Source organism: Hemitrygon akajei, unplaced genomic scaffold (assembly GCF_048418815.1).
Source record: "Hemitrygon akajei unplaced genomic scaffold, sHemAka1.3 Scf000112, whole genome shotgun sequence".
Taxonomy (NCBI): domain Eukaryota; kingdom Metazoa; phylum Chordata; class Chondrichthyes; order Myliobatiformes; family Dasyatidae; genus Hemitrygon; species Hemitrygon akajei.
The window spans coordinates 1773416-1800012 of NW_027331998.1; the positions used below are offsets into that span (position 1 = coordinate 1773416).

General features: G+C 44.7%; 1 protein-coding gene across 1 annotated transcript in view; it reads right to left on the reverse strand.

Annotated features, from left to right (window-relative positions):
* LOC140723408 (uncharacterized) overlaps positions 1 to 26597 on the reverse strand; it is a 159866-nt gene that overhangs the window by 63663 nt on the left and 69606 nt on the right. Inside the window, exons 12-14 of the mRNA XM_073037983.1 lie at positions 16296 to 16299; positions 14079 to 14155; positions 7092 to 7256 (exon numbers count right to left, since the gene is read on the reverse strand). Coding sequence (XP_072894084.1) covers positions 7092 to 7256; positions 14079 to 14155; positions 16296 to 16299 — 246 coding nt within the window. The remainder of the gene's footprint in view (positions 1 to 7091; positions 7257 to 14078; positions 14156 to 16295; positions 16300 to 26597) is intronic.

A 26597-nucleotide genomic window follows, 5' to 3' on the forward strand; every position in this document is an offset into this window, starting at 1 on the left:
AAATTTATGAAGGAACAGATCGATTTCTTCTTTTCAACTAATTCCACGGAGGATATCTCTTGCGGAATACTTTGGGACACTTTTAAAGCGTATATACGTGGACAGATTATCTCTTATTCTGCTGGTCTGAGAAAACGCATTAAGAAGGAAACTCTTTTATTGGTTGATAAAATTAAAGAGATTGACAAGAAATATTCGACTACTCCTAGCAAGGAGCTTTACAAACAAAGGGTTGAACTTCAAATGGAACATAGTTTATTACTTACATCTCCGATTGAAAATCAATTAATGAAAACCAGATCTGATTTTTATATACATAGTGATAAATCGGGAAAACTGTTAGCTAGTCAGCTGAAGAATGTTTCAGTTAAACGGCAAATCACTATGGTTCGTCAGCAGAACGGGGATTTGACAGTTAACCATGATGAGATAAATAAGTCTTTTCAAGACTTTTATACCTCCCTGTATCAATCTGAATTCCCTCAGGATCATAATACCATGTGTGATTTTCTTGGGAATTTGAGTTTTCCAAAACTATCATCTGATGATCTTTCAGTAATAGATACTCCGTTTACGGATGCGGAAATTAAAGGGGTCATTTCCTCAATGAATTCTGGGAAAGCACCAGGTCCAGATGGGTACACAGTAGAATTTTTTAAATGTTTTTCTGCTACTCTATCTCCTTGGCTATGCAAGGTTTTTGAAGAAGCAATTAGATTGGGGAATTTGCCTCAATCTTTTTATAGAGCTTCCATTTCCTTAATACTGAAGAAAGATAAAGACCCTACTGATTGTGCATCTTATAGACCAATATCTTTATTGAATGTGGATTCTAAGATTTTTTCCAAGTTACTGGCTTCCAGGCTGGAGAAGGTACTACCCCAAATTATTTCGGAAGACCAAACCGGTTTTATTAAAAATCGCTATTCTTTTTTTAATGTTAGGAGATTATTGAATATTGTTTATACTCCTTCACACAATACTTCAGAATGTGTTATTTCATTAGATGCGGAGAAAGCATTTGATAGAGTTGAATGGCCTTACTTATTTTATGTGCTGGAGAAGTTTAACTTCAGTCCGACCTTTATTTCTTGGATTAAACTGATATATCAAACTCCAGTAGCCTCGGTGTTTACTAATAATCAAAGATCTCCATTTTTTCATTTATTTCGGGGCACTAGACAAGGTTGTCCTCTTAGTCCATTACTACTTAACATCGCTTTAGAACCTTTGGCAATTGCCATCAGAGAATCACAGGATATTTTGGGTATTAATCGTGGAACAGATATTCATAAGGTATCTTTATACGCAGATGATTTATTATTATTCATCTCTAACCCTGAGAAATCTATTCCAGCAGTCTTATCATTGTTGGCTCAATTTAGTGAGTTTTCTGGGTATAAGTTAAATCTTAATAAGAGTGAATTGTTTCCTTTGAATAGACAGGTCCCAAACTATGGTATTTTACCGTTTAAATTAGTTAAAGACTCTTTTACTTACTTAGGGATTAAAATTACAAAAAACCATAAAGAATTATTTAGGTTTAATTTTCTACCCTTAATTGATCAGATTAAAGGCTTGTTTACTAAGTGGTCACCATTATCTTTGACTCTGATAGGTAGGATTAATGCTATTAAGATGGTTATTTTACCTAAATTTTTATATATTTTTCAAGCGGTACCAATTTTTATTCCGAAATCCTTTTTTACTAATGTTGATTCAAAAATTTCCTCATATATATGGCAGAATAAAAATCCCAGGTTAGGTAAAATATACTTACAGAAGACAAGGAAGGATGGTGGGTTGGCATTACCCAATTTCAGATTTTACTATTGGGCAGTTAATATTAGATATTTGATATGTTGGTTGAAAGAATGGGATGGTCCTTTTGGCCCTCATTGGGTGAGTTTGGAAACTAAATCGGTATCTGCTTATGCTCTGGGTTCTATTTTAGGGACATCTCTCCCTTTTGCTCTTTCTAAATTGCTGAATCGAATCGACAACCCGATAGTTAAATATACCTTACGTATATGGTTCCAATTTCGGAAATTTTTCGGGTTGACTCAATTCGTGTTAAATAGTCCTATTGTATCTAATTGTTTTTTCCACCCCTCAATTATAGATCAAGCTTTTTTGGCTTGGAAAACTAAGGGATTATTAAGATTTTCTGACTTATTTTTGGACAACTGTTTTATGTCTTTTGAGCAATTAGCAAATAAATATAATTTGCCTAGATTTCATTTTTTTAGATACTTACAGGTTAGGCATTTTTTAAGTACGGTACTTCCTTCATTCCCAAATTTTGTGTCTTCAGATATTTTGGAGAGTTTGTTTGAATTAAACCCTTTTCAAAAAGGGCTTATATCAAAACTTTATAATATAATTATGAAGATACGTTCAGTGCCCTTTGATAAGACCAAAAATGATTGGGAAAGAGAGCTTAATCTTATTATTCCTATTGAGAATTGGGATAGAATTCTTCAATTAGTTAATACATCATCTATATGTGCCAAACATTCATTAATACAATTTAAGGTTGTGCATAGGGCCCATATGTCCAAGGATAAATTAGCTCATTTTTATTCTCATATAAACCCTATTTGTGATAGATGTCAATCAGAAATCGCGTCTTTAACTCATATGTTTTGGTCATGTCCGATTTTGGAAAAATATTGGAAAGATATTTTTGATATTATTTCGGCGGTACTGAACATTGATTTACAACCCCATCCTATTACCGCAATTTTTGGTTTACCGATGATGGGCTCACTTCACTTATCTCCTTCCGCCTGTCGAATGATTGCTTTTCTCACTTTGATGGCTAGAAGATCTATTTTGTTGAATTGGAAGGAAATTAATCCTCCCACGGTATTTCATTGGCTTTCTCAAACTATGTTATGTCTAAATTTAGAAAAAATTAGAAGTGCTGTATTTGATACTTCTATTAAATTTGAAAAGATATGGAGACCATTTATTCAATATTTTCATATGATGTAATGGCCCTGTGCCAGGCTTATTGGTTTTTTCAGCTTTAATCGTATGTATGTTGAGAGGATCGGAGTTGACGACATTGATGTTTATGTATGCTTGTGAGATATTATGAACAGCCCTTTTTTTTCCTTTTTTTTTTAGTTTTTTTAGTTTTTTCTTCCTTTTTTGTTTTTTTTCTTAGATATTAGATTAGTAGATTAGTTAACTTTCATATATAGATTTATATATTTTTTCTCTTTTTTTAAATATTTATATTATGGAATATCTAGACTTACCTTGTTCATATATACACTATATGGTTTATGTTTGGGAAAGCTTACTTATACTGTATTCATTGTTTATGTATTCCTTCATGTGTAATGGGAGTTTATATGTTTGTAATCCATTATTAATATTTTAATTGTATTTTGTTCATAATATTTTTAATACTAATAAAAAGATTAAAAGAAGGAATGAAGTGAGAAGCTCAGAGCTGATAAGTGGAGAGAAAAAGGTGGAAGGTGGAAAAGAAAAGGTGACGAGCGAAGGAGGCGGAATCTGATCGGAGAGGAGAGTGGAACATGGGAGAAAGGGAAGAAGGAGAGGCACCAGAGGGAAGCAATGGGCAGGTGAGGAGAAGAGAAGGGGTAAGAGGGGCGCCAAAAGAGGAAATAAAGTGAGAGAAGGAGATGAGGGAGAAATTACTGGAAGTTAGAAAAATTGATGCTTATGTCATCAGATTGGAGGAATATAAAGTGTTACTCCTCCAGAGAGTGGCCTCATCACGGCAGTAGAGGAGACCATTAACTAACATGTTGGAATGGAAATGAGAAGTAGAATTAGAAGTAGAGGAGGGAGGAGAAGATGCAATGCGCTGGTGAAATGGTAATTTCAGTATCTCTCCGGTAAAATGGTATCTGTTATTTGTTAAGTAGGGATCCGTGCACAATCCTGATCTCTCCTGACGTGAGAGCGTGGAGGAACATCTGGAGAAACTTCTGAAATGCCCGCTTCGCTGCCGCTGCTACTGTGCGGTCCGGAATCTCCGGAGGAGAAGGCCTCTGAGACCTCGGCTTTGCTTATTTCGGCGGCCGGGATGAGGTCGAAGGCGCTCAGCAGGCTGTATCAGAGGGGCTGGTCGGAGGCTCCAAGTTTTTGGACGGACTCAGAGTCTGCTGTGGTCAGGTGCTTCCGAGGCATTAATTGTTGGTGCTTGGAAGTTTATGGCAGGGAGAGTTTCTCCCTTTTTGCTGCCTGATATCGGGGACTATCGGAGTCGATCGGGACTTGAGACTTTTTTTTTACCATGCCCATGGACTGTTCTTTATCAAATTATGGTATTGCTTTGCACTGCTGTAACTATTTGTTATAATTATTTGGTCTTGTCAGTGTTCGTCTTTGGTTTGTCCTGTTGTTTTGTGATTTCACTCCGGAGGAACATTGTATTATTTCTTAATGCATACATTTCTAAATGACAATAAACGAGGACTGAGTGTCCTCATAATCTAATCTAATTAAAATAGGTGGCCACTGGCAAATCCCACCTGTTGTGGCCAATGGAGAAGAGATCTTCGACAAAGCGGTGCCCCCCCCCCCTTCTGTGGGATGTCGATCTTTGATTTCAGAATTCCCTCCTCCCCTCTCCACCAGTCTTTTTGGAAAACTGCAGCAGGTTTCACACGGCAAAGTGCAGGGATTTCAGTGAACATCCATAAATCAGAAGACATAGGAGTAGAATCGGGGCCATTCAGCCCATCAAGTCTACTCCGTCATTCCAACATGAATGATTTATTATCCCTCTCAACCCCATTCTCCTGCCTTCTCCCTGTAACCTTGACGTCCTGACAAATCAAGAACCTATCAACCTCCACTTTAAATATACCCAATGACTATGTCTCTGATCATCTGTGGCAATGAATTCCACAGATTTGCCTGCCTCTGGCTAAAGACATTTCACATCTCTGTTCTGAAGGGACATCCTTCTATACTGAGGCTGTGCCCTCCAGTCTTCGACACTCCAAATAAAGGAAACATCCTCTCTGCATTCACCCTAAATCTTTCAATATTCAGTAGATTTCAACATCTTCTCCCATCATTCTTCAGAGATTACAAGCCCAGAGGCATCAAACAACTCCTCAGACATTAACACTTTCACTCCCAGGATCATTCTGGTGCACCTCCTCACTGCTCACCTTCCCAGCTCTCTGACTCTCCAGTGTTGTTCTCTGAATGCTGAGCCACAAGAACCACACGGTCGCAGAAAGACAGCAAGAACCGCAGGGAGCTGTGGGCAATATTTTACCATTTCCTGTCATAGTCACCTTCTGTACAGTTACTCCTGTACCTCGCATCACTTTATGTACATAGAATCAGCCTATCTATACAAGCAAATCTTACGTAATTATAATGATTGTATTTATTATGGTTTTTATGTTTATTGTGTTTGTTTTAAGCTACAGCGGATCCGTAGTAGCCATCATTTCATTCTCCTTTACACTTGTGTACTGGAGCAGAATGGTGATTTTGCTGTTAATTGTGCTTAAAATAGACCGTAAGACGTCAGAGCAGATTCAGAGCATTTGGCCCATCGAGTCTGCTCCACCATTTATTATTTCTGCCAAACTCATTCCCCTGCTTTCTCCCCGTAATCTTTGCCACACTTACTATCAACCTCCGCTTTAAATATACCCAACAAGGAATGGCAACAAACAATATTGAAGTTGTGGACACAGCCCAGGGATCTGTGGAAACCAGCCTCCCCTCCATGGACTCTGTCTCACTTGGTGCTGCCTCGGAAAAGCAGCCAACATCATCAAGGACCCAACCCAGCCGGGGCAATGTCTCTTCTCTCCCCTTCCATGGGGCAGAAGATACAAAAGCTTGAGGATGAATACATCTTCAATCATTCTGTTGTCAGAATCTCATCTGCTGAATGACAAAGTCTGGTTCTCTCAACCTGCACGGTAGTAGCAGCAATGTGATCACTCGAGTCGAGTATGAATTTCTCCTAAGGGGTTGTCTATGGTGGGGCTTCAGAGGCCAGTTCAGGATACACACAAAGGAAGTGACGGCTGTGGTTCCAGATCTCACAATCCTCCCCCCTTCATCACTTGCTCATCACCATAGGACTGAATCCGGAAAGTTAGGGTGAATTCTCTAAATGGAGAATGCATGTACATGACTTTGTTTGACTTGGGGCTGTTGATGCACGGGCAGCCACCTCATGGTCCTTAAAAGGCCGGGGTCAGAGTTCAGTGACATGGAGAGCAGACACCTAGGGACCCTTCATAGCTGCAGCTTTCCTCTGCCTTCACAGCCATTGTGATGTGTCACCATCTTCCTACAGCTCCACCATTAAGGTCTTAGTTGGATCGCTCTTTTTCCGGAACCTCCTCCCCCTGACCTTACAGACAGGTGACCGTACCTGGAGCAAAGCACCAGATGGCTAAACTCCAGGTGGCATCGTTCTCGGGATCTCAGGAACTCACCAGCCTCTGTCATGACAAGATGCTGAAACTCAGAGAAGACCTGTGCTGTACTCTCTGTAACTATGACACGGCACTGTGTATTCTGTTTAATTTTCCCTTTTGTGTCACTGCCACATACCTCTGCTTGGAATGATCCACGTGGAAGGCAATGAGGAGGCATAAATGAGTGAGATCGATCAGCTGGTTCACCTGGTATTGCGACAACAAGCTCGCACTCAACACCAGCAAAACCAAGGAACTGACTGTGGACTTCAGGAAGGGGAAGTCAGGAGAACATGTGACAACAAGCTCGCACTCAACACCAGCAAGACCAAGGAACTGACTGTGGACTTCAGGAAGGGGAAGTCAGGAGAACACACAACATACCTCATCGAGGAGGATAGTGGTGAGTAGTTTCAAGTATCCGGGTGTTAACATCTCAGAGGATCTGTCCTGGACTCAACACTTTGATGCAATGACAAGGAAGGCACACAAACTGGGTCTACTTCATTAAGAGTTTGATCAGATTTAGTATGTCACCATGAATGTCCTGAGGATGGAGTCAAAGGGCCTGTTCTACTGCACTGATCCATGTTCTATGGGACAGACCAGAATTTCCCCATACCCCCGTGCCAACAGGAAATGGTGACCTACCCATACAGTAGACAGCATCAGCTTCCAGTGTTGGCCACAGTCGATACACAAAGTAACCAGAGCAGTTTTTCACCCTGATCTCCTGGCTCTGGTCACAGGTGTCATCACCATCAGTGAAGCAGACGGTCCTGGTCACCTCTCCCTCTCTCAAGCCGGGATGGGGACCTGCAATGAGGATTACAAACATTGTAAATTGTACTCGGTCCCACACTAAGCGGGGAATATATCAGGACCCGCTGAGTTTTTTTGCAAAGCACACGATCATCAGGGATTTATAAAACTAGTTATAATTTCAATAAAATACGGTTACTAACATCCACAAAACACTCAATTCTCTGCAGGGTTCACCTTTCCTGAAACTCCCCCACTGTGCCCATAGTGACCGCTTGTTCCCTCTCTTTCTTTTAATTGATTTTTTAATGCATTTCTACAAACCAACTACAAGCAAAAAACCCCAACAGCAAAATGAAGATCAGTACAGTGCAAAATAACCATATCAATTATATAGTTCATAACAATAAGGAAATAGCACCCAAAATAAAATCATATAAAGTTAGTATCCTCCCCTCCCTCCTACTGAAAAACTCCAGGCCAAACATTACAAGATGTAAAAAAAATTAATCGGAGCATTCAAACTCCCAAAACTGTAAATATAAATAAAAACAAAGAATAATAATGCCTACTACCAATACTAAAATGAAATTGCCATCAAAAAGAAAACCACAGAACTTACAGAGAGAAAAAAAAGCTGAAAGTAAGGGATTAAAAAGAATAAACCTAATCTAAAGAGGAGTTGTGAAAGTATTCAAGAAAAGGTCCCCACACCTTTTGAAACTTCATGTCCGAATTGAGAAGTGAGTAGTGAATTTTTTCAAGGTCTAAGCAGGATATAATATTGTTAAGCCATTGAGCATGGGTAGGTGGGTCAACATCTCTCCACCTAAGAAGAATTAAGCGTCTAACCAAACGAGAGGCAAAAGATAATGTTCGACGTTTAGTCAGACTCAAATGCATATCTGCCTCACCCCAGGTACCAAAAAGATCAATCAGAGGATTAGGTTCTAAGTGGCAATTAAGAATATGGGATAAAGATAAAAAAACTTCTCTCCAAAATTTCTCTAGACTAGGACAAGCCCAGTGCATATGGATAAGAGAAGCCTCGCCACCTTTACAGCTGTCACAAACAGGACTAATGTCAGATAAAATTGCAACAATTTAGATTTAGACATGTGAGCCCTATGCACAACCTTAAACTGTAAAAGACAGTGGCAAGCACATAAAGAGGTTGAATTAACTGACTTAAGAATTGAATCCCAGACCGCATCAAATAAAGAAATATTTAAATCATGCTCCCAAGCAGTTCTAATTTTATCAAAGGGGGCACACCTCAAGGTCACTAATTTATCATGAATAAAAGATACTGAGCCTTTGCCAAATGGATTAATAGATAGAAACAGGTCCACAACGTTTTTCTCGGGCATCGCAGGAAAATTAGATAATAAAGGATTAATGAAATGTCTAATTTGAAGGTATCTAAAGAAATGGCTATTAAGTAGATTGAACTTTGCAGAAAGTTGTTAGAAAGTTGCAAAACGATTACCTATGAAAAGATCTTCAAAGTGCCTAATGCCCATTCTATACCAATCATGAAATGTTGAATCTTGCATAGAAGGTAAGAAAAGATGATTATGCAAGATAGGACTAGAAAGGGAGAAACCATGAAGACCATTAGATTTTCTAAACTGAGCCCATATTCTCAGAGTATGTCTAATAAGGGGATTAACAATTAGTCTAGGCAAGTGACAAGGGAATGCAGATCCAGGAAGTGCAAGGAATAAAGAGATCCTTAGTGGAGTTCAACTCCATTGCCACCATTTTCGGACAATCAGACCGATTATAAAAAAAAGGAGCAAAAAGTAAGACAGCAAATATTAGCTGTCCAATAATATAAACGGAAGTTAGGTAAAGCCACACCTCCTTTTTTAGATTTTTGGAGGTAAGCTTTATTGAGTCTAGAACGCTTGCCTTTCCATAGATAGGACAAAATAATAGAATCTAAGGAGTCAAAAAAAGCTTTACAAATAAAAATTGGAATAGACTGAAATAAGTATAAAAATTTAGGAAGGATATACATTTTAATAATATTAATTTGACCTACCAGAGACTTACATAAGGGTAACCACTGTGTCAAACTCTGTTTTGTAGAGTTCAAAAGATTAGCAAAATTTTCACGAAAAAGATCCTTGAAATTCCTTGTTACTGTAATACCAAGGTAAGTAAATTGATTATTAACTACTTTAAAAGGGAGGTCATGAAATACTAATGCTTGTGCTTCTCTATTAATTGGGAAGAGTTCACTCTTGTGTAAATTAAGTTTATAGCCAGAAAGCTGGCTGAATTGATCAAGAAGTAAAAACATTGGGGAAGTGGATGGATTTGATAGAAAAAGAAATAGATCGTCGGCATAAAGAGAAACTTTATGCTCAACACCAACCCTCTAAATCCCCGTCAATTCAAGACAACTTCAAAATGCAATCACCATGGCTCTATAGCCAAGTCAAAAAGTAAGGGACTTAAAGGACATCCTTGATGGGTGCCACATTTAAGGCTAAAAGACTGAGATTGCTGAGAGTTAGTCAAAGCAGAAGCGGTGGGACGTAAGTATAACAATTTAATCCATGAAATAAATCTTTAACCATGATTGAATTTTTCTAAAACCACAAAAAGATAATTCCATGTGACATGATGAAACACTTTCTCCGTATCAAGAGAAATAACACATTCAGGAGTCCTAATAGAGGGTGAATATAAGAAAATAAGTAAATGTCATATATTAAAAAAGGGAAGACGATTTTTAATAAAACCGGTTTGGTCATCAGAAATAATAGAAGGTATAATGTTCTCCAATCTGTGAGCCAAAACTTTGGCCAAGATTTTAACATCAACATTTAACAAAGAAATCGGTCTATACGAAGAACACTCTGTTGGATCTTTACTTTTTTTTTGGCTAAAAGAATAATACATGCCTCATTAAATGATGGTGGCAACTTACCATGTTTAAACAAATCAGATAGAACTAAAAATAACTGAGATGAAAATAGTGAGGAAAATAATTTATAATATTCTGCAGAGAACCCATCAAGTCCAGGAGATTTGCCCGATGGCAGTGCAGAAATGGCAGAGGATACTTCTTCTAGTGATAATGGCTCATTAAGTTTTGCTTTAAAGTCAGAGGAGAGCGAAGGAATATTAAAACTATTTAAAAAGTGGTCAACAGAAATATTATCATTTAAAGATTCGGAGGTATAAAGTCGAGAATAATAATTCTTAAATTAATCATTAATTTCAGAATGATTCGAGGTAATATTCCCATTCTTCATTTGAATCTTTGTAATATGTTGTTTGGCTTTAGAGCACCTCAATTGGTTAACTAAGAACCTGCCGGATTTATCACCATGAATATAAAAGCGGCTGTTGCCCTCAAGAAGTTGACGTTCAACTGGTTGAGTACAGATAAGGTCACACTTAGTTTGAAATTCTACTCGCTTCTTGTACAATTCAGGATTTTTAGTCTGAGCTAAAGTACTTGTTGGTCTAGTACTTTAATCTGACTGATGAAATCTAATCGTTCTAAATGGGTCTTTCTTTTGAGATTCACTGTATATGAAATTATTTGACCCCTCAAATATGCTTTTATGGCATCCCAGACAATCTGGGATGAGATTTCAGATGATGTATTAGTGTTTCAAATGTCAGTGGTTATTCACTTGAGGAAGCCCAGGGAAATTTAAAGACAAGGTAACTGGAGCATGATCCAAATCAATATACTCTGATAATCACAAGAGTTAACAGATGAAATCAGCTGATTATCCATTAAAAATAATCGATTCTAGTAAAAGTATGATGGACATATGAAAAAAAAATCTCTCAGTAGGATGAAAAAAACACCACACATCAGCGATACCGTAGTTAGAAAGGAAAGAATGAATAGCTAAAGCAGATTTCGTAGGTAATCTAGGAACAGAGGACGATCAATCCAAATCTGGATCTAACCAACAATTAAAGTCACTGCCCAGAATAAGAGAATATAAATTCAGATCGGCTAATAAAGAAAAAAAAGTTCAAAAATGTTCACATCATCCAAATTAGGAGCATACAAATTAGCTAATACTACCTTAGTATTATACAATTTCCCAGAAACAATAATAAAATGACTATTTATATCAGATACCTTACTGTGGAGTTCGAAAGGAACATTTTGATTAATAAGGATAGAAACCTCCCTGGCTTTGGCCGGGAAGGAAGAATGGAAATGCTGACCCACTCATCTTGACATAAGACGAGAATTGTCAAAACTTCGAATATGAGTTTCTTGCAGAAAAGCAATGTCAGCTTTAAGTTGCTTAAGATGCAAAAACACCTTCCTTCTTTTAACAGGATGGTTCAATCCCTTTACATTCCAGCTTATAAATTTCAACAAGCTAACCATTATCAATTATTAAAACATAGAAAGTAGTAGGCATAAACAAGATCAAACATTCAAATAACAGTTCTGGACCAAGGGTATAAGTCAATAGAATCAGGACAAAAAAGTGTTCTGAATAACAAAGAATAACAAAAAAAAAGCACTGAATAATGGTGGCACTAGAGAACCCACCCCTCCCTCCAATCCCAAAACTAGATAGCTACCCAAAAAAGCAGCAAGCTCTACAAAAAAAAAGACATCCCAAAATCCAACTTCCAGTTTCGTAACATTGACATAAGCTCCACTTAACTAGTAATACAGAAACTAGAGAATTTATGCACTACAAATCAAAATTATAGATGAAGAGAAACAATACCATTAAAAAATAAAAAACTTAATTCAGAATAATAATCCAAAATAATCTACTTGTGAAGAAATATAGTAATTTACAAAGAAAACAGGAAGAAAGAACAGAAAGAAGAAAAATTTTATGTGTTAAAAAAAGAGTATTTATTGGCCATTTAAAAAAAAATAAAACAAGTCTGATGTAGTAAAATGGCTGGGAGACCAAAATTTTCAATAAATTTCTGAGCCTCCATAACCAACTAAAACTATTTGTGGTCCTCAGTATTAAGAGTTATTCGGAGGCGGGCTGGATTACGCAAAAAGAACCTGAGTCCACGAGAAAGTTTTTTTAAAAAAAGTACTTATCAGCCATTTTAGAAAGTCAAACTGAGTCCGACATAGTCAAAATGGTTGGGAGACCTTCAATAAACTTCTGAGCCTCCTTGACCGATTTAAACCATTTGTGGTCCCCAGTATTAAGAGTTATTCGTAGATGGGCTGGGTTACGAAGAGAGGGTTTGAATCCACGATTAAAAAACTCTTTGATAACATCTTTGAACTCAGCACGCAACTTCAAAACTTGAGGGGCATAGTCTTCAACGATACGAATGCTGTGACCCCGATAATCCAGTTTTCCCCTCCAGTGTGCCTCCATGATCAGAAGGTTTTTCACCTGATATCAATGAAAACAGAGAATTACTGGACGTGGCCTAGAGCCCAGGTCAGACCTGGCTATGAATGTCCGGTGCGCTCTGTCTAACTCAAGTGGGCTCGAAAGAAATTCCTTCCTGGAAATCTCACAAAGTAAGGAAGAAAAAAATTCAACAGGAGATCTCCTTTCGACAGCCTCTGGCAAACCGAGAATTCGTAGATTATAACGCCTGCTCCGGTTTTCAAGATTGGTTAGCTTGAGAGTAAGCTCGGTGTTTTGTTCAGTCAAATTGGAACAGACAGCTTCCAGCTGCTGAACACGGCGTTTTAAATCTTCGGAAGTTAACTCAATATGAGATAGACGTTCAGTATGATCATCCATTCTAGCGTTAAGTTGATCCAATTTTGACTCCAACGTACTGAAGGAAGACTTAAATTCAGATACAACGTCTTGTCAATGCAGTTCCAAGATGGAGAGAATCTTGGCAGTCACAGACGTGGAAACTTCTTTTTTCCCAGATTTATGAAGCTTTGTAGCCATTGTGAGATAAGCGTATTCGCAGGCAGATAAGAAAGCACAAAAAAAATTAACAAACTGGGGTAAAAAAAGGGAGATAAAGAGAGGGGAGGTAAGAAATGAAATGCAGCAAAAGTATTAAGTGACTAAACAATCACCATCTTACCGGAAGTCCCCCTCTCTAAGGATACTTGAGCACAAATGTAACCTCAGAAGAGGGGCAGGAAGACGGCTTGGACAGAGCCCTCAACTGCCTGACACCTCGACCCGTGAGTGGCTATCCTGGCCAGGCCCAGGAGCAAGCCCACCAGTCGATTCCCTGAGCAACCCACCCCCTCCCACCTCCCCACAGCTCCATACTGCACGACCATATATCAGGAGCATGGGGCTGAAGAGCATTGAGAACCCGAGGAGCAAACACCTTCAGATACTCAAACAGGGGCTGCAACCTCTCATACTCCATTTAAACACGGTACATTGATCCCTCCCGGCCACAGAAAGGACAGGTGGACAGATGGGGTGCCAGTGGACAGGCTAAAAAATCTGTTGCATACTACAGGATCCACTGTAAAAAATTGTGGTTCAGAAATCTTCCCTTGATATGTCCACCAATTGGTGAAACCCCAGCCTCTGGTCTACTCATATTCAATCACTGAAGAATATTCAAAGCCATTTTAATTAATCAAGGTATACTGTACCTATTTCTACATGATAATATATATTTTAATTATTGGAAATCAGGACAACTCGGACACTAGATACAAATTCACAGGTGACATCACTGTTGCTGGTAAAGTCTCTGATGACAATGAGGAGGCCTACAGAAGTGAGACAGCTCAGCTGTTTGACTGGTGTCACAAAGCCAACCTCACACTCAGCATCAACTTGACCAAGCGATTGATTGTGGACTTCAGCAAAGGATTTGGGATTACTCTGTAGACATCCAGATCGTCAGTCTGACTCTCCCCTGAAAGTAACTGAGCCCCATCGGTATGAACTCTGACCTTACCATTTAACCAGCCTGGTTTCTTGCTGGAGCAGCGATGACCATGAACGGCCGTCTCGGGAATCTTCTGTCCACTGGAACTGAAACAACAATCAGAGTTAAGTGCTGAATTTAGCATATTCACCCAGAGAGACCAGGAAATGGGGCCCATTCTGTCCTCAACCTGTACCCTGGTGAATATTCTCCTAATGCTGGGAGTCTTCCTTCTGTTTTCTCTCTCTCCTTCTACCTTCCCCTTCTCTCTCTCTCTGGAATGTGAGATCCCTATAATGCCAACCTCCCTGCAGTTCCCCATTGCACACCACTTGTTCTCCTGAGCAACACACACAAAATGTTGGAGGAACTCAGCAGGTTAGGCTGAATCTATGGAAATTAATGAACAGTTGATGTTTCGGACCAAGGTCCTTCATCAGGACTGGAAAGGAAGGGGGAAGATGTCAGAATAAAAAGTTTGGGGGAGAGGAAGAGGACAGCTAGAAAGTGATAGATGAAGCCAGGAGGGTAGGAAAGATAAAGGGCTGAAGAGGAGAGTAAACCATAGGAGAAAGGGAAGAATGAAAGGACCGGGGGAGGTGATAGGGAGATGAGAGGAGACAAGAGGCTAGAATGGGGAACAGAAGAGAGAGTAGGGGAAAAGAAAAAAAAACAGGAAAAGTTACTGGAAGGAGATGTCAAACTTCATGCCATCAGGTTGGAGGCTGCCTAGATAAGGTGTTACTCCTCCACCAGAAGAGTGGCCTCATCATGGCACAAAATGACACCATGGACCAACATGTCGGAACGAGAATGGTGATGTTATTAAGATGGTTGGTCGCTGGGAAATTCTGCTTTTGGCAGATGGAGCAGAGGTGCTCGACAAAGCGGTTCCCAGATTTACATCAGATCTCACCAATGTAAATGAGGCCACATTGGGCCCAATATGTTTGCAGATGAAGTGGTGCCTCACCAGGAAGGACTATTTGGGGGTGAGGGAGGAGGTGAATGGACAGGTACAGCATTTCTCCTTGTTCTCCTGTTTACATTCCCCTCTGTGTCCAGTTTCTCAGTGATTATCTCCTCACATTACCTGTTAAATCCATACCATTACATTAAATGTTAAATCTGTACCTCACATAACTTGTTAAATCTGTGCCACTTGTTCCCGTGTTTACATTCCCCTTCTGTGTCCAGTTTCTCAGTGATTATCTCCTCACTTTACCTGTTAAATCTGTACCATCCCACTTCAATATTTCCATCACCCATCCATTGTCCACCGGTACACTCAGCGCTGTTACAATCCGTGCTCCTCCAGGGCTGATCCAGGACGCTGTGGGTCACACACAGATCACCGAGTGCTGAGTCTACGGCTGAGGGACAGAACGACGTTCAGTGTGAATGCAAAGTTCAGCTCAGTTTCTCCAGCCTCTTATTTCCCCCATCTGTACTCCACTGTCACCAACCCCAGAGAGCTCATAATGTTCCATTTATTCTATGACAATAACAACATCACCCATAATACCTTAAGACACAGGAGCAGAATCAGGCCACATGACCCATCGAGTCTTCTCCATCATCCATCATGGTTGATAAATTATCCCTCATAACCTTATTCTTCTGCCTTCACCCCATGGCCTTTGACACCCTTGCTAATCAAAATCCTATAAACCTCTGCTTTAAATGTACCCAATGACTTGGCCTCCACCAACACCTGTAGCAACGAATTCCACAGATTCACCACCCTCTGGATGAAGAAATTCCTCCTCATTTCTGTTCTAAACCCAGATAAACATTGGAACCAATCCAATGTTTCTATACTCAACTTCATCGTCGGCCCCCTATCATCTACCTATAAGCACAAAGATGAGCTGTCAGCCCAGTGGCTCATGCTGATCAGGGTGTTCAATTCAATCATTCCCATTGGCCCTCTCCTTACGTCCGTGCATCCTGAAGCTTATCCACTCCATTTGATTGGTCCTACCGTTAACCGCACTCAGTCACTTGTCAGCATCAATGCAATTAAATACTTACTTGCAGCAGCATCACAAGCACGTACGATCAGATGCACAGCATTTGCCAGAAAATAATCATTTTTATACAAGAAAGAACACTTTTATTTTTGATACATTTTGAGATACAGCACAGTAACAGGCTCTTTTGCCCCATTGACCCACACCGCACTTTATGATGTGGGAGAAACGGCAGAACCCGGAGGAAATGCATGCGGTCACCGGGAGAACCTACCAACCTGCTCACAGAGAGTGGGAATTGAACACAGGTCAATGTCACTGTAAAACTTTACACTGACTGTTATGCTAACACACAGTCACAGGGTGAAACTACCAACCTGCTCAGATAGAGTGGGAATTTGACACAGGTCAATGTCACAGTAAAACAATACACTGACTGTTATGCTAACACACAGTCACAGGGTGAAACTACCAACCTGCTCACAGAGAGTGGGAATTGAACACAGGTCAATGTCACTGTAAAACAATACACTGACTGTTATGCTAACACACAGTCACCGGGTGAACCTACCAACCTGCTCACAGAGAGTGGGAATTTGACACAGGTCAATGTCACTGTAAAACTTAACACTAACTGTTATGCTAACAGGTAGGGAGGTCCACATTTTGGATTGGAGCGGGCAAATGGTCCCTTAATAGGTTGAAGAAAAGGTAAGACCCGTGTAGGTTGAGGACAGGGTACAGTTACACATTGGAGGGAGGTTAGCTGGGGGTAAAATGCTGGCTTGAGGAGGAGGAAGGGATGGTTCAATATTGGATTGAAGACGTTGCATGATGGAGTGATGAGTGCGGTATGTCCTGTGATGGGATGTGGAGAGGGACAGTCCCATATTGGGATGAGGAGAGGGGACTGTCCTGTATTAACCATGTAACAATTACAGCACAGAAACAGGCCATCTCGGCCCTTCTAGTCTGTGCCGAACGCTTACTCTCACCTAGTCCCACTGGCCTGCACTCAGCCCATAACCCTCCATTCCTTTCCTGTCCACATACCTAACCAATTTTACTTTAAATGACAATATTGAACCTGCCTCTACCACTTCTACTGGAAGCTCATTCCACACAGCTACCACTTACTGAGTAAAGAAATTCCCCCTCGTGTTAGCCCTAAACTTTTGCTCCCTAACTCTAAACTCATGTTCTCGTTTGAATCTCGCCTACTCTCAATGGAAAAAGCCTATCCATGTCAACTCTATCTATCCCCCTCATAATTTTAAATACCTCCATCAAGTCCCCCCTTAACCTTCTGTGCTCCAAAGAATAAAGACCTAACTTGTTCAACCTTTCTCTGTAATTTAGGTGCTGAAACCCAGGTAACATTCTAGTAAATCTCCTCTGTACTCTCTCTATTTTGTTGACATCTTTCTTATAATTCGGTGACCAGAACTGTACACAATACTCCAAATTCGGCCTTACCAATGCCTTGTACAATTTTAACATAACATCCCGAATCCTATACTCAATGCTCTGATTTACAAAGGCCAGCATACCAAAAGCTTTCTTCACCACCCTATCCACATGAGATTCCAGCTTCAGGGAACTATGCACCATTATTCCTAGATCACTCTGTTCTACCGCATTCCTCAATGCCCTACCATTTACCATGTATGTCCTATTTGGATTATTCCTACCAAAATGTAGCACCTCACATTTATCAGCATCTGCCAACTTTCAGCCCACTCTTCTAACTGGCCTAAATCTCTCTGTATGCTTTAAAAACCTACTTCATTATCCACAACGCCACCTATCTTAGTATCATCTGCATACTTACTAATCCAATTTACCAACCCATCATCCAGATCATTAATGTATATGACAAACAACATTGGACCCAGTACAGATCCCTGAGGCACACCACTAGTCACTGGCCTCCAACCTGACAAACAGTTATCCACCACTACTCTCTGGCATCTCCCATCCAGCCACTGTTGAATCCATTTTACTACTTCAATATTAATACCTAATGATTGAACCTTCCTAACTAACCTTCCATGTGGAACCTTGTCAAGGGCCTTACTTAAGTCCATATAGACAACATCCACTGGTTTACCCTCATCAACTTTCCTCGTAACGTCTTCAAAAAGTACAATAAGATTTGTCAAACATGACCTTCCATGCACAAATCCATGTTGACTGTTCCTAATCAGAATCTGTCTATAAAGATAATTATATATACCATCTCTAAGAATACTTTCCATTAATTTACCCACCACTGACGTCAAACATACAGGCCTATAATTGCTAGGTTTATTCTTAGAAACCTTTTTAAACAATGGAACAACATGAGCAATATGCCAATCCTCCGGCACCATCCCCGTTTCTAATGACATTTGAAATATTTCTGTCAGAGCCCCTGCTATTTCTACAGTAACTTCCCTCAAGATCCTAGGGAATATCCTGTCAGGACCCGGAGATTTATCCACTTTTATATTCCTTAAAAGCACCAGTACTTCCTCCTCTTTAATCATCATAGTTTCCATAACTTCCCTACTTGTTTCCCTTACCTTACACAATTCAATATCCATCTCCTTAGTGAATACCAAAGAAAAGAAATTGTTCAAAATCTCCCTCATCTCTTTCGGCTCCACACATAGCTGTCCACTCTGATTCACTAAGGGACCAATTTTATCCCTCACTTTCCTTTTGCTATTAATATAACTGTAGAAACCCTTTGGATTTATTTTCACCTTACTTGCCAAAGCAACCTCTTATCTTCTTCTAGCTTTTCTAATTTCTTTCTTAAGATTCTTCTTACATTCTTTATATTCCTCAAGCACCTCATTTACTCCATGCTGCCTATATTTATTGTAGATATCTCTCTTTTTCCTAACCAAGTTTCCCGTACTGGGGTGGGGAGAGTGGACTGTCCCGTATTGGGATGAGGAGACAGGACAGTCCCGTATTGGGATGGGGAGAGGGGACCGTCCCGTATTGGGATGGGGAGAGGGGACCGTCCCGTATTGGGATGAGTGAAGGGGACCATCCCAAATTGGGATGGGGAGAGGGGACCATCCAGTATTGGGATGGGGAGAGGGGACCGTCCCATATTGGGATGGGGAGAGGGGACCGTCCCGTATTGGGATGAGTGAAGGGGACCATCCCATATTGGGATGGGGAGAGGGGACCATCCAGTATTGGGATGGGGAGAGGGGACCGTCCCATATTGGGATGGGGAGAGGGGACCGTCCCATATTGGGATGGGGAGAGGGGACCGACCCGTATTGGGATGAGGAGAGTGGACTGTCCCGTATTGGGATGAGGAGAGGGGACTGTCCCATACTGGGATGAGGAGAGGGGACTGTCCCATACTGGGATGAGGAGAGGGGACTGTCCCGTATTGGTATGAGGAGAATGGACTGTCCCATATTGGGATGAGGAGACGGGACAGTCCCGTATTGGGATGAGGAGAATGGACTGTCCCGTATTCAGATGGGGAGAGAGGACTGTCCCGTAATTGGGATGGGGAGAGGGGACCGACCTGTATTGGGATGAGGAGAGTGGACTGTCCCGTATTGGGATGAGGAGAGGGGACTGTCCCATACTGGGATGAGGAGAGGGGACTGTCCCGTATTGGGATGAGGAGAATGGACTGTCCCATATTGGGATGAGGAGACAGGACAGTCCCGTATTGGGATGAGGAGAATGGACTGTCCCGTACTGGGGTGGGGAGAGTGGACTGTCCCATATTGGGATGAGAAGACAGGACTGTCCCGTATTGGGATGATTGCAGGGGACTGTCCCGAATTGGGATGAGGAGAGGGGACTGTCCCGTACTGGGATGGGGAGAGGGGACTGTCCCGTATTGGGATGGGGAGAATGGACTGTAGCATACTGCGGTGGGGAGAGTGGACTGTCCCATATTGGGATGAGAAGACAGGACTGTCCCGTATTGGGATGATTGCAGGGGACTGACCCGTATTGGGATGAGGAGAGTGGACTGTCCCGTATTCGGGTGAGGAGAGGGGACTCTCCCATATTGGGATGAGGAGAGGGGACTGTCCCGTACTGGATAAGGAAAGGGGACTGTCCCGAATTGGGATGAGGAGAGGGGACTGTCCCCTAATGGATGACTAGAGGGGACTGTCCCGTATTGGGATGGGGAGAGGGGACTGTCCCGTATTGGGATATGGAGAGGGGACTAACCCGTATTGGGATATGGAAAGTGGACTGTCCCGTATTGGGATGGGGAGAGTGGACTGTCCCGTACTGGGGTGGGGAGAGTGGACTGTCCGGTATTGGGATGGGGAGAGTGGACTGTCCCGTAGTGGGGTGGGGAGAGTGGACTGTCCCGTATTGGGATGGGGAGAGTGGACTGTCCCGTATTGGGATGGGGAGAGGGGACCGACCCGTATTGGGATGAGGAGAGTGGACTGTCCCGTATTGGGATGAGGAGAGGGGACTGTCCCATACTGGGATGAGGAGAGGGGACTGTCCCGTATTGGTATGAGGAGAATGGACTGTCCCATATTGGGATGAGGAGACGGGACAGTCCCGTATTGGGATGAGGAGAATGGACTGTCCCGTATTCAGATGGGGAGAGAGGACTGTCCCGTAATTGGGATGGGGAGAGGGGACCGACCTGTATTGGGATGAGGAGAGTGGACTGTCCCGTATTGGGATGAGGAGAGGGGACTGTCCCATACTGGGATGAGGAGAGGGGACTGTCCCGTATTGGGATGAGGAGAATGGACTGTCCCATATTGGGATGAGGAGACGGGACAGTCCCGTATTGGGATGAGGAGAATGGACTGTCCCGTACTGGGGTGGGGATAGTGGACTGTCCCATATTGGGATGAGAAGACAGGACTGTCCCGTATTGGGATGATTGAAGGGGACTGTCCCGAATTGGGATGAGGAGAGGGGACTGTCCCGTACTGGGATGGGGAGAGGGGACTGTCCCGTATTGGGATGGGGAGAATGGACTGTCCCGTACTGGGGTGGGGAGAGTGGACTGTCCCATATTGGGATGAGAAGACAGGACTGTCCCGTATTGGGATGATTGCAGGGGACTGACCCGTATTGGGATGAGGAGAGTGGACTGTCCCGTATTCGGGTGAGGAGAGGGGACTCTCCCATATTGGGATGAGGAGAGGGGACTGTCCCGTACTGGATAAGGAAAGGGGACTGTCCCGAATTGGGATGAGGAGAGGGGACTGTCCCCTAATGGATGACTAGAGGGGACTGTCCCGTATTGGGATGGGGAGAGGGGACTGTCCCGTATTGGGATATGGAGAGGGGACTAACCCGTATTGGGATATGGAAAGTGGACTGTCCCGTATTGGGATGGGGAGAGTGGACTGTCCCGTACTGGGGTGGGGAGAGTGGACTGTCCGGTATTGGGATGGGGAGAGTGGACTGTCCCGTACTGGGGTGGGGAGAGTGGACTGTCCCGTATTGGGATGGGGAGAGTGGACTGTCCCGTATTGGGATGGGGAGAGTGGACTGTCCCGAACTGGGGTGGGGAGAGTGGACTGTCCGGTATTGGGATGGGGAGAGTGGACTGTCCCGTACTGGGGTGGGGAGAGTGGACTGTCCCGTATTGGGATGGGGAGAGTGGACTGTCCCGTATTGGGATGAGGAGACAGGACTGTCCCGTATTGGGATAAGGAGACAGGACTGTCCCATATTGGGATGATTGCAGGGGACTGTCCCGTATTGGGATATGGAAAGTAGACTGTCCCGTATTGGGATGGGGAGAGTGGACTGTCCCGTATTGGGATGGGGAGAGTGGACTGTCCCGTACTGGGGTGGGGAGAGTGGACTGTCCCGTATTGGGATGAGGAGACAGGACTGTCCCATATTGGGATGATTGCAGGGGACTGTCCCGTATTGGGATATGGAAAGTGGACTGTCCCGTATTGGGATGGGGAGAGTGGACTGTCCCGTACTGGGGTGGGGAGAGTGGACTGTCCCGTACTGGGGTGGGGAGAGTGGACTGTCCCGTATTGGGATGAGGAGACAGGACTGTCCCGTATTGGGATGATTGCAGGGGACTGACCTGTATTGGGATGGGGAGAGGGGACTGTCCCGTACTGGGGTGGGGAGAGTGGACTGTCCCGTACTGGGGTGGGGAGAGTGGACTGTCCCGTATTGGGATGAGGAGACAGGACTGTCCCGTATTGGGATGATTGCAGGGGACTGACCCGTATTGGGATGGGGAGAGTGGACTGTCCCGTACTGGGGTGGGGAGAGTGGACTGTCCCGTACTGGGGTGGGGAGAGTGGACTGTCCCGTATTGGGATGAGGAGACAGGACTGTCCCGTATTGGGATGATTGCAGGGGACTGTCCCGTATTGGGATGGGGAGAGGCGACAGACCTGTATTGGGATGGGTAGAGGGGGCAGTCCCATATTGGGATGGGGAGAGTGGATTCTCCTGTTTTGGGATGAAGAGAGGGGACTGTCCCGTATTGGGATGGGGAGAGGGGACTGTCCCATATTGGGATGTGTGAAGGGAACAGTCCCGTATTGGGATGGGGAGAGGGGACCATCCCGTATTGGGATGGGGAGAGGGGAATGACCCGTATTGGGATGAGGAGAGTGGACTGTCCCGTATTGGGATATGGAGAAGGGACTGTCCCATATTGGGATATGGAGAGTGGACTGTCCCGTATTAGGATGGGGAGAAGGGACTGTCCCGTATTGGGATATGGAGAGGGGACTGTCCCATATTGGGATGTGTGAAGGGGACAGTCCCGTATTGGGATGGGGAGCGGGGACCATCCCGTATTGGGATGGGGAGAGGGGAATGACCCGTATTGGGATGAGGAGAGTGGACTGTCCCGTATTGGGATATGGAGAAGGGACTGTCCCATATTGGGATATGGAGAGTGGACTGTCCCGTATTGGGATGGGGAGAAGGGACTGTCCCGTATTGGGATATGGAGAGGGGACTGTCCCATATTGGGATATGGAGAGTGGACTGTCCCGTATTGGGATGGGGAGAAGGGACTGTCCCGTATTGGGATGAGAGGGGACTGTCCCGTATTGGGATGAGAGGGGACTGTCCCGTATTGGGATGAGGAGCAGGGACTGTCCCATATTGGGATGGGGAGAGGGGACCGACCCATATTGGGATGAGGAGAGTGGACTGTCCCGTATTGGGATGAGGAGAGGGGACTGTCCCATACTGGGATGAGGAGAGGGGACTGTCCCATATTGGGATGAGGAGAATGGACTGTCCCGTATTCAGATGGGGAGAGAGGACTGTCCCGTAATTGGGATGGGGAGAGTGGACCGACCTGTATTGGGATGAGGAGAGTGGACTGTCCCGTATTGGGATGAGGAGAGGGGACTGTCCCATACTGGGATGAGGAGAGGGGACTGTCCCGTATTGGGATGAGGAGAATGGACTGTCCCATATTGGGATGAGGAGACAGGACAGTCCCGTATTGGGATGAGGAGAATGGACTGTCCCGTATTCAGATGGGGAGAGAGGACTGTCCCGTAATTGGGATGGGGAGTGGGGACTGTCCCGTACTGGGATAAGGAAAGGGGACTGTCCCGAATTGGGATGAGGAGAGGGGACTGTCCCGTACTGGGATGGGGAGAGGGGACTGTCCCGTATTGGGATGGGGAGAATGGACTGTCCCGTACTGGGATGGGGAGAGTGGACTGTCCCATATTGGGATGAGAAGACAGGACTGTCCCGTTTTGGGATGATTACAGGGGACTGACCCATATTGGGATGAGGAGAGTGGACTGTTCCGTATTCGGGTGAGGAGAGGGGACTCTCCCATATTGGGATGAGGAGAGGGGACTGTCCCGTACTGGATAAGGAAAGGGGACTGTCCCGAATTGGGATGAGGAGAGGGGACTGTCCCCTAATGGATGACTAGAGGGGACTGTCCCGTATTGGGATGGGGAGAGGGGACTGTCCCGTATTGGGATATGGAGAGGGGACTAACCCGTATTGGGATATGGAAAGTGGACTGTCCCGTATTGGGATGGGGAGAGTGGACTGTCCCGTACTGGGGTGGGGAGAGTGGACTGTCCCGTATTGGGATGGGGAGAGTGGACTGTCCCGTACTGGGGTGGGGAGAGTGGACTGTCCCGTATTGGGATGGGGAGAGTGGACTGTCCCGTATTGGGATGAGGAGACAGGACTGTCCCATATTGGGATGATTGCAGGGGACTGTCCCGTATTGGGATATGGAAAGTGGATTGTCCCGTATTGGGATGGGGAGAGTGGACTGTCCCGTACTGGGGTGGGGAGAGTGGACTGTCCCGTACTGGGGTGGGGAGAGTGGACTGTCCCGTATTGGGATGAGGAGACAGGACTGTCCCATATTGGGATGATTGCAGGGGACTGTCCCGTATTGGGATATGGAAAGTGGACTGTCCCGTATTGGGATGGGGAGAGTGGACTGTCCCGTATTGGGATGGGGAGAGTGGACTGTCCCGTACTGGGGTGGGGAGAGTGGACTGTCCCGTATTGGGATGAGGAGACAGGACTGTCCCATATTGGGATGATTGCAGGGGACTGTCCCGTATTGGGATATGGAAAGTGGACTGTCCCGTATTGGGATGGGGAGAGTGGACTGTCCCGTACTGGGGTGGGGAGAGTGGACTGTCCCGTACTGGGGTGGGGAGAGTGGACTGTCCCGTATTGGGATGAGGAGACAGGACTGTCCCGTATTGGGATATGGAGAGGGGACTGTCCCATATTGGGATATGGAGAGTGGACTGTCCCGTATTGGGATGGGGAGAAGGGACTGTCCCGTATTGGGATGAGAGGGGACTGTCCCGTATTGGGATGAGAGGGGACAGTCCAGTATTGGGATGAGAGGGGACTGTCCCGTATTGGGATGAGGAGCAGGGACTGTCCCATATTGGGATGGGGAGAGGGGACCGACCCGTATTGGGATGAGGAGAGTGGACTGTCCCGTATTGGGATGAGGAGAGGGGACTGTCCCATACTGGGATGAGGAGAGGGGACTGTCCCGTATTGGGATGAGGAGAATGGACTGTCCCATATTGGGATGAGGAGACAGGACAGTCCCGTATTGGGATGAGGAGAATGGACTGTCCCGTATTCAGATGTGGAGAGAGGACTGTCCCGTAATTGGGATGGGGAGAGGGGACCGACCTGTATTGGGATGAGGAGAGTGGACTGTCCCGTATTGGGATGAGGAGAGTGGACTGTCCCATACTGGGATGAGGAGAGGGGACTGTCCCGTATTGGGATGAGGAGAATGGACTGTCCCATATTGGGATGAGGAGACGGGACAGTCCCGTATTGGGATGAGGAGAATGGACTGTCCCGTACTGGGGTGGGGAGAGTGGACTGTCCCGTATTGGGATGGGGAGAGTGGACTGTCCCGTACTGGGGTGGGGAGAGTGGACTGTCCCGTATTGGGATGAGGAGAGTGGACTGTCCCGTATTGGGATGAGGAGACAGGACTGTCCCATATTGGGATGATTGCAGGGGACTGTCCCGTATTGGGATATGGAAAGTGGATTGTCCCGTATTGGGATGGGGAGAGTGGACTGTCCCGTACTGGGGTGGGGAGAGTGAACTGTCCCGTACTGGGGTGGGGAGAGTGGACTGTCCCGTATTGGGATGAGGAGACAGGACTGTCCCATATTGGGATGATTGCAGGGGACTGTCCCGTATTGGGATATGGAAAGTGGACTGTCCCGTATTGGGATGGGGAGAGTGGACTGTCCCGTATTGGGATGAGGAGAGTGGACTGTCCCGTATTGGGATGAGGAGACAGGACTGTCCCGTATTGGGATATGGAGAGGGGACTGTCCCATATTGGGATATGGAGAAGGGACTGTCCCGTATTGGGATGAGAGGGGACTGTCCCGTATTGGGATGAGAGGGGACTGTCCCGTATTGGGATGAGGAGCAGTGACTGTCCCATATTGGGATGAGGAGCAGGGACTGTCCCATATTGGGATGGGGAGAGGGGACCGACCCGTATTGGGATGAGGAGAGTGGGCTGTCCCGTATTGGGATGAGGAGAGGGGACTGTCCCATACTGGGATGAGGAGAGGGGACTGTCCCGTATTGGGATGAGGAGAATGGACTGTCCCATATTGGGATGAGGAGACGGGACAGTCCCATATTGGGATGGGGAGAGGGGACCGACCCATATTGGGATGAGGAGAGTGGACTGTCCCGTATTGGGATGAGGAGAGGGGACTGTCCCATACTGGGATGAGGAGAGGGGACTGTCCCCTAATGGATGACTAGAGGGGACTGTCCCGTATTGGGATGGGGAGAGGGGACTGTCCCGTATTGAGATATGGAGAGGGGACTAACCCGTATTGGGATATGGAAAGTGGACTGTCCCGTATTGGGATGGGGAGAGTGGACTGTCCCGTACTGGGGTGGGGAGAGTGGACTGTCCGGTATTGGGATGGGGAGAGTGGACTGTCCCGTACTGGGGTGGGGAGAGTGGACTGTCCCGTATTGGGATGGGGAGAGTGGACTGTCCCGTATTGGGATGGGGAGAGTGGACTGTCCCGAACTGGGGTGGGGAGAGTGGACTGTCCGGTATTGGGATGGG